This window comes from Rhyacophila brunnea, unplaced genomic scaffold (assembly GCF_057557595.1).
Source record: "Rhyacophila brunnea isolate RB1 unplaced genomic scaffold, BYU_Rbru_1.0 scaffold_13, whole genome shotgun sequence".
NCBI lineage: Eukaryota > Metazoa > Arthropoda > Insecta > Trichoptera > Rhyacophilidae > Rhyacophila > Rhyacophila brunnea.
In genome coordinates this window covers 16,135,786-16,145,609 of record NW_028232785.1, presented here as the reverse complement: position 1 = coordinate 16,145,609, position 9,824 = coordinate 16,135,786, and the positions used below count along the sequence as shown (strand labels likewise).

At 34.2% G+C, this 9,824-nt stretch overlaps 1 protein-coding gene across 1 annotated transcript; it reads right to left on the bottom strand.

The window, feature by feature from the left end:
- Window positions 1-7,308: 7,308 nt before the first annotated feature.
- On the bottom strand, window positions 7,309-9,105 carry LOC147076660 (uncharacterized). Its single transcript, XM_085941311.1, has 2 exons — window positions 8,882-9,105; window positions 7,309-8,390 (listed from the first exon to the last, which is right to left on the bottom strand). The coding sequence occupies exon 2, from the start codon at window positions 8,369-8,371 to the stop codon at window positions 7,922-7,924; it is 450 nt and encodes a 149-aa protein (XP_085797437.1). The 5' UTR covers window positions 8,372-8,390; window positions 8,882-9,105; the 3' UTR covers window positions 7,309-7,921.
- Between the last annotated feature and the right edge of the window lie 719 nt (window positions 9,106-9,824).

Sequence of the window (9,824 nt, the reverse complement as noted above, 5' to 3'; positions counted from 1 at the left end):
TCGCTTGATTTCTAGTAACTAGAACACGGATTTATAATTGCTTCTGTGAGTGGAAAGGTGGATATTGTATAGATCATTTGAATTGTTCTGATACAAATGTGAATGTATACCTAATGTTCACGTGCAGAAGTCATGTTGCTATATACTAGATATTAGAATAAATAAAGGCTATAAATTTTCTTTTCATAAAAATCTTTTCTCATTTCATCCGTGGCTGTCTGTCATTGGACTGTACTGGTCTACAACCATTCTAAAAGACAATGTAGTAGACATCATGTTGTGCGCATGCGCTAACTCTACACAGTTTGATGATATTTTAAAATATCTACATCGTAGTGATCACAATTATTCGGCATAACAAATTGACAATGCTTGTATTCATTCATCACTTTTACTGCTGTTTGATTAAGCCCCATTTACATGGTTTTATTTTTGAGGATCATCGCGGAGGAATCATACATCGCACAGTCATCCTCGAATCATCGAAAGTGATCATCCGGAATCGAAATCGAATGAAGTTGAACATGTTCCACTTTTTGATCACTGCGGATGATTGCAAAAGTGCCGCTCATTAGTCAATAGAGCCAAATATCGACACTACAACGATTGAAATTTCTTTTGACAGCCAAATTTCTTAAACTTAAATTATATACGTAGATAGTAAGAAGGTACACTGTTTATTTACTTAATAAACATTAGGTAGTTAAAGTTTTAAGTCTTAATTATATTATAGGTATGTACACTGAATATCATACGTAATAATGATCTTATTTTATTAATAAAAATTAAATTGTATCTTAGTTATCCATAAAATTGAATCATGACAATGACTGAAAAACTCAATGTGAATAATGGCCTTGCATCCGTAGATAATATCTTGCATCTCCTTGTAAAGTTTGGGTAAGTCAGGTTCGTATGTTGTTGATTTAATTTTAAGCACGATTCCAGGTTCGCATCAATGAATCGATTTCTCAATTTACTCTTGATTTCTTCTCTTGGAAATCTTTTTACTAACCACAAAACTTGCAATATTAACATTGTTGAAAGATTTTATTTAGTACCTAATTAAATACAGAACTTGATTTTTCTTGACACTTTTCCTCAACTGCTTTCTTCCTTGCATCATCGACAGAATATTTAGTGCTAAATGACGCGTTTTTAGTTGTATTATTTCTCTGAATTTGAATGCGCCAATTTTTCCCGACACAATACAGGTCGGTAAGCCATTTAAGTTTTGAATAAACGCGAAAGTCTCGGTCCATTCAACTTTACATTTACGGTTATCCTCTTCCATTTTCTTTGCTTCTTGTTTGTAGCCATGTCAATTATGGCAGAGAGCGTCTGTGGCAGAGCCGCATGTGGCTCGCCAGCCGTGGTTTGCCGACCACTGGTATAGACTACCACAGTCTTGATTAAGCCGCCAGCGAAAGTATTTTTACGTAACCTACATCGTTCATTCATCTCATCCCCTTCCTCGTATGCTATTGTCTTAATTCACTTTGCAATGGAACTTCAACAGTCAGCAGGTGTGTTTTGAATAATTATTTTGTCTCTTTCTTACACTGTATTCTTACTTATATATCGCACCCCCAGTAAAATACTGTAGTAAGTCATAAATTGGCATTTTGCAGGAGAGCCATTTGAAGTTTCAAATATTCTTTGTAAATACAGGAAAAGTCTGAATGTAAAAATTATTACTCATTTTTATGGAAAAACATGATCTATTTTCAACTGTATTCATCATTTTTCTCTAAAACATATACAAACGGAGATATTTGAATATTTCTGAGTTACGACTGTATTTTATTAGGATATTTGACAATTTCATGGTAAAATTTGAATCAACTCAATACTTTCTATGTAAATTTCCCTACCATCACTCTAATAATTTCAACTTATTTGTTGGGCACTGTAAAGGAAGGTTTTCAAAATATTAAGTTATGGTACAATCTTTAAAGATGTATTGAAAAAAAAAGAAAAATACAATTATTAGTTCAAAACAACATAAAAATACTTAATTATTTAATTTAATGGGAAAATAATTTTTTTACATAAGATTTTTAATTTTTAAACATCACTTGGAAGAGAAGCAAAAAAATCATAATAAAATTCACGATGTTTAGCGGTGCAGAGGAAAGCAAATCCTTCTTTTTAATTGTCGTTATTTTTGGCCACTCTTGATATACTTTGGATATATTGAGACCATCCATTGGTAACGGTTTACCTATTTGCTGTTGTCGAACATTCAATTTCCTACATTCTTCATGATAACTGGTTTTAAAAAAAATAATGTATGGATAGTCTCTGTCTACTTTTATAACTTTAATCTTCTGCCACAAAACTTTTTCTCCATTTTCATCCGTGTTGTAATTTTTACCGATTTCATCTGCTAGTTTTTTTATGTTGAGAAAATTATTTGTCGTCATGGGTTTAACTATGTATGGTTGTCCTGTTTTCTTACTTGTTTGTACAATGGTAATCATTTGGCCGGGCACAAATATTGGTCCACTTTTTAGAGCCCTAGTCTTCTGCTGCTCAATTGTAGAATGGACGATATCGCCTTCATTTTGTTTATGCCCGGTGACCAAAAGATTATGAGAGATCGTTGTATTTTTTTGTGAATTCCCGGTGGCATATAAATACATTGCAGCAATGTATTTATTTTTATTCTGCCCGGCACAATTGTCCCTGTAAAAAATAAAATGCTCATTGTGGTGATATTTTTCACATGCATTGTAATCGAGTACACAGCTACCAATTTTATTGCCTCAAGCCTCATGCAGCTTGACTCTCGTCCCACATGTATCAGTTTGCAATATTTTCAGTGATATTATAGACTGTACGATTGTACATTGCCAAACTTTCGTTTATAATAGAAAGTTGACACATTTCCGCAAGAAAGCGGTAAAACAGCCTGAAAATCATATACAGCTACATTAATGACGCTATTTTGGCCATTAGTTCGGGACTCTGCTACGTCTTTGATCTTTTCATCCCTTGCCTCTTTTTTCCAGGTTGATGTGTCTCATATTTTTCTTGAAGTTGTTTTTTTTCATCTGGTGGTGAAAAATTATTGTATAGGTCGCATTCAACGCACAAATCTTTTTTTATGCTTAAAGAAGCCAATATTAAATTCGTCATTAAATATAGATGCGTATAATAGTGTTCTTTTCCAAATGGCATATTGCTGTCAGATTGTTGTTTTTGTATAACCGATACATTTCAGCAATTGTTAATTTACCATCTAAATACAATTTAGACGTCTGTGCACGCAAATAATGTTACTCGATCACTGTGAAAGACTTAATGTGAGCTCTTATATAATTTTTTTAATCATCACCAATTTTTTGTGATTTTTGCGATCTTTGTTCTGGAATTGGCGTTCCGGAAAGAAGATCTCTTGTTTTCCATGCAGTGGAGCAGTACCATTCACTCACCCCAAATGTGTTGATAAAGTATTTTTTGCATACTTCTTGTATTTTACTTCCATTTAATTGTTGATAACAAAAATTGTTGCCTCTGCTGCTTCCAGTTTTTTTTGTTTGAATACTTTGGAACAATAATATCCATGCAATTAGTGAGAAAATTACGCTGTATCTCAAGATTTTCCTGTAGTAACAGAGTTACAACAGTATTTTTTTGAAAAATATTGTTTTAGTTTTTTAGAAAGCTTCTTGTAAAATACTGTCGTAACTTAGTTACAACACTATTTTATTATCTATTTAACAGTTTTCGGAAAGTAATGTACTGTATTAAGTGCTTTCTCTCCGACACTATTTGAGTTTGAGATACGATAGTATTTTATTAAAATAGCAAAAAAAAATACGAATCCAACCACATCCATAACTCGAAAACGCCAAATTCAGACTTACGACAGTATCTTACTGGGGGTGCGATATGTCTTGATTTATCATATAGTAAATTACTGTAAATAAGTAAATACCCATATGTATTTTCTGTCGATGATCGGAAACACGATCTTAAAATACTTCATTTACCATTTTCAACATTATTTTTTGTACTCTGGCTCTGTACTCTGCCGTATTCATTTGGATTTGAGAACTGCGAGATATAACCGCGCTTTTTCGTGTATCCTAACGTATATGACTACAAACACTGGATTGATTTTGAATCTTTTTATTACACCAATACCGATTTTACTTAAGGTTAGTTGTTTCTAGGTACGGTCCTACAAACTTATCTAAAGAACGGTGAAAACTGGAACTACGAACTGCCAAATGGAATATTTGAAAACGTCATTCGAATGTCAGATTCTGTCCAGTTGCGAGTCTTAATTGAGTAGTGTTCGACAGTGGCTCCCCAATTGTTTTTTCAGAAAAGTTTGTAGGTCTGAACAATGAGCTCTTTTACTAATGATTTTTCATTTAAAAAATCTTATAATTTCTTAATGTTTTTCAGATTAGCGGTGGGAGCACCGTTCCGGCTAAAATTGCGAGTGTCAAATCGTCAGAGGAGATGACTGATGTACAAGGTACTTACGAGGACCTACAGATAGACGAACAGGTCATTAAAAAAGAAATCGAGGAATATATTAAAAGGTTTGCAGATGTAGCTGACGTTCACACTGCTCAACTTGATATATGTCCATCGAATGTGGGAAACCCAGAACTATTAGTGGCTCTTATTAAATTGGAAAAAAGGCAGTTTTATAAAGAAAATTTTGTGTGCAATATCTGTTTTGATTTTTTTGCATCGTTCGACCTAATGTTGCTTCACAAAACGATTCATAAAAACACAATGGCGAAAACGACTAATTCCGTTGCAAGTCTGTTTAAATGTGATGACCTCATTTCCTCCTGCATACGCTCTAGTCACCTAAAATCACAAAAAATTACTCATTCTGCTAAAAAGTTTTTTAAGTGTGAGACATGCAATTACTCGTGCAAACATTCTAGTAAAATGAAAATTCACAGAATGACTCATTCTGGTGATAAACCAGTGAAGTGTGATATTTGTAATTACTCGTGCATACTATCAACTAACATGAAAAGACACAAGTTGACTCATTCTGGTGAAAAACCATTCAAGTGTGATATGTGTAATTACTCATGCACAACCTCTGGTAACATGAAATCGCACAATATCTCTCATTCTGGTGAAAAGCTACTCAAGTGTGAGAATTGCAATTACTCATGCATAAGATCTAGTAACATGAAAATACACAAAATGACTCATTCTGGCGAAAAGCCATTTAAGTGTGATATATGTAATTACTCATGCACAACCTCTGGGAACATGAAATCGCACAATATCTCTCATTCTGGTGAAAAGCTACTCAAGTGTGAGAATTGCAATTACTCATGCATAAGATCTAGTAACATGAAAATACACAAAATGACTCATTCTGGCGAAAAGCCATTTAAGTGTCATATATGTAATTACTCATGCACAACCTCTGGTCACATTAAAGTACACAAAATGACTCATTCTGGCGAAAAGCCACTCAAGTGTCGTGATTGCAATTTCTCATGCATAACATCTAGTAACATGAAAACACACAAATTCACTCATACTGGTGAAAAGCCATTGAAGTGTGGTGAATGCAATTACGCATGCATACAGTCTAGTAGCATGAAAATACACAAAATGAAACATTCTGGTGAAAAACCATTCAAATGTGATATATGTATTAAGTCATTCTGTCACTCTACTCACCTTAAAAAACACAAAATGACTCATCTGGTAAAAGCCATTAACGTGTGATAAATGTTATTTCTTATATATAACGTCCAATAATATGAAATTGCACAAAATGTCTTATTCTGGTGAAAAACCATTTAAGTGTGAAAAAAGAAATTACTCATGCAAATAGAGTACTATAAAAATACATGAAATGACTCATTCTGCTGAAATGCCATTTAAATGTAAGAAATTCAATTATTCATGCAAACAGTCTGGTAACATAAAAATACACAAAATGACTCTTTCTGGTGAAAAGCCATTCAAGTGTGGTGATTGTAATTTCTCATGCTTAACGTCCGGTACCAAACATGTAAATTTACAAAATGACTCATTCTGGTTTAAAGCCATTTAAGTGTAAGAGATTCAATTATTCATGTAAACAGTCTACATGAAAAGACACAAAATGACTCGATTTGGCGAATCGCCATTTGAATGTGAAACATTCCATTACTCATACAAATCGTCTAGTTCCATTAAAAAAAATAAATGACTATATCTGGAAAAAATCCATTTTAGTTTGACTTTGCAATCAGTTACCTGAAATCACGCAAAATAACGATTCTTGTAAAACGCCATTCAAGTGTGATTTTCGCAATTACTCGTGCATTATGATTATAACCATGAAAAACAGCAAATGAATCAATCGGACGAAAATCTAAGGAAGGTTTGTCCCTGTCTCATACGTGGTAGACTGACCCTCATCCCCTTCGCTGAAATGCACCATGGCCAACTAAACGAGTAGAAAGCTAAAATATTTACTTGAACGCTTTGAACATTATTATAAATAAATTCGATAGTATCAAAAGATCCTGAATCGAAATAGGTGGCAAAAAACCCTGCCTCCAGCATGAGGCCGAAGCATGTAAAACTGATTCTCGTTTAGTTATTTAATATTGACATACTCGTAATATCAATTATTTCTAGGTACCTGTCAAATAATATGTAATACTTAGATTGAAAATTACTATTGTTTAAGAAACCGTTACAACTCTAGTAATAATACTCCACACCCACTATAGCCTATCAGCTAACGCTTCGGCTTGTAATGTGGTGGATTCCAAGTTCGAATCTTCGATCTGGCGAATATATTATTTAAATATTGTTTTTCAATGTGTGTTTGGAGTGATAGTATAGACCTAACAGATTGAGCAAGTGACTGACCAAAAATAATATTCAGTTTAATAGCAACGTTCATAGACAGTGCTTTATAACTAACTATATTGTTCCCAATGTTTTTGTGCTAATAATAATATATCAAACTTTGCGTTTTCTGTATTTTTTAGTAAAAAATAACCATTAAGGCACATCCGACCTTGAAGACGCACCAAACAAATACCACGGTGCGAGCCAAGCTTACCGTTAATAATTCCGAAATAGGTCAAATACCCCCTCTCCCCGAAATCTCACTCCCCTAAGAGCGAGACGCTCTTTGAAAAATCAGTTATATTTTCACCCCCAAAGCAGAAAGTCGAGTCGATTGTATAGAAGTTACGAAAACACCTCCGCCACGTAAGGCGCGCTGCCTCGGACAATTGCTTTAATAAACGTTAACTTCCCGCGCTTAATTCACCGCATAGTGCCAATAAAAACTCCCACTTAATAATAATAATAATACACTTTATTGTGCGACCCCTTAGCGTTATTGTGTTACAGATAATCTAACAAATATTATCCCATCCTAATAAAAGTGAAACCCCGGTAAAGTCAATCAGTGTTTATCACGTCAGATCCTTAACACTTTCAGCCCAGGCAGGTTTTAATAAAATTTACCCCTATTCCCGGACAAATTTGAGTGAAATTGGTTTTTTCTAGTAAATGATATAATCTTGGTTTATTGGCTTATTTGTGGGAATATTTAAATAGAACTTTCAGGAACAATCAAAAACAGTTTATTAATTATGAATAGTGTGGTATTTCTGCCAGCAGATGCCTTTGTGAAGAGGAACATCACACTCTTTACACGTACCGAGTCTCGCCCCTTTTTTATTTTTGGCACATACCTTGCATAGCCTTGTTGGATATGCCTTTTTCTGCGTCGCTAAAATCGCGTGTAAAGTATGTCTGGACATGTCTCCAGATAATCTTACAGGCGAATCCAGCGTCACATGACGCCTCAGAGCCGGAGAAGACGAGACATCGGTACCAAAAGACATTAAAGAAATTGAATACTCTACTAAAAAATCTTTAACTTACGACTAGGGTTACATTTTTAAAAAAATCAATGAACAGACTGAACGTCAACATTCACTTTTACACTTGGGTCAGCAGTAAACGGTCCAGGTGATGGAGTGTAGTCTTCTGTTGACCACGGTTCAGTAACACTGGCACTAAACCTCGCATGTCCTCCTCGGCTGCCTCTGGGACGACCGCCCCTACTTCCTCTTCCACGCCGTCCACCCGCTCGACCTCTGGTTTCTGTCCGAGATGGGCCAGGGAGTAGGTCCTCGGACGTGTCGACTCCTGACACCCTACTGGTTTCATATAGCACCTCTGCAATGCGGTTAATGAAACCGTTGAAGTCGTCCTCAAAGTTGCTCGAGTGGCCGGCGGTGAAATCGGTGATCTCTGCGACATCGGTGGTGGCATCCAGTAGAACATCTGAATCAGAGTCATATAATAACTCGAATGCATAATCCTGCTCAGAGTCGTCTGTTCCAAAGGCCTCCATTTCAATGCGTGAAAATAGGCTGGAATCAAAACAAAATTCCACATTAGTAAACAGAATTTAATTCTTGGGAAACATGTGGCTTTATCAAAATGTTCGATTATGTTATATAAATTATATTTTGCGTATAAATTATTATCTTGTGACGTGACTGATCAGTCAATTATCTGGATATCATTGGCGAATCGGTCGGTTTGGATTAGTTGTAAACAACAAAAAAATCGCCATTAGTAAACGAATTTTGAATGTTGGGAAAACACGTGGAATTAATTAAATACTCGTTCAAACACATATAATTATATAGAATATTTATAATAATTCAATATTCTAGGCATATAAAGTAATATATCGGCACATTATCAAGTATTTGGTAAATAATGCGAACATTCAAACTTTGCATTCGGAAATTTTGACAGTACAGTCTCGTGTACGAAGAAACATGTAAAATTAATTTAAATTGCCAGAAACCATCAATAAACATATAAAATATCATAGATAACTTATTTACCTTACCTTATTGAATCCTTTTTTTCTTATTTATGTAATTTTTGTCCTCTGGAGGCAAATCGGTTGGTTTGGAACAGCTGTGAACAACAACAAAAATCGCCATTAGTCAATAAATTTTGAATGTTGGAAAAACACGTAGAATTAACTAAATACTAGTTCAAACACAAATAATTATATAGAATATTCATAATAATTCAATATTCTAAGCGTATAAAGTAATATATCGGCACATTATCAAAGGATTGGTAAATAATGAGAACATTCAAACTTTGCATTCGGAAATTTTGACAGTAAAGTTACGTGCACTAAGAAACACGTAAAATTAATTTATATTGCCAGAAACCATAAATAATTATATAAAATATCATAGATAAATTATTTCTCTTACCTTATTGAATCCCTTTATTGCTTATTACTGTAATTTTCGTCTTCAGAATCAGTACATAATTCGGATAAGTCACACGAGAGAATGATCAAAAATGGCGTCTCACAATAATAAAATTGTGATTTTTATTTAATAATATCACAGAAGGTAAAACAGATATCGATATTTTATCTATACCAGTCGGTACTGAATTTTATAATCTAACAGGGTATGTCAAATGTTTTCGTTGAAAATACATAGATGTCACGGTAAACATATTTATTTAAAAACGCGCAACAAAACGAGGATCCTCGCGCGCGGTACTCAGTGTAATTATTGATATAACGAGGATTCTCGTTTGCGGTACCGAACGTGTTATAATCTGTGGGGTTTAGCATGGAACCTCACCATAGTATATAAATAAGTATAATATATTTAAGTACCAAATAATGTATGTTACTATGTAAACTAATTGATAGGAAAGGCGTGTTTCATGATTCATACAATCTGGTTGACGGCACGAACTAGACGTCAGTCAACCAATTCAGCAATTTGCCAGCCATCAAATTTCATAATAACACATTG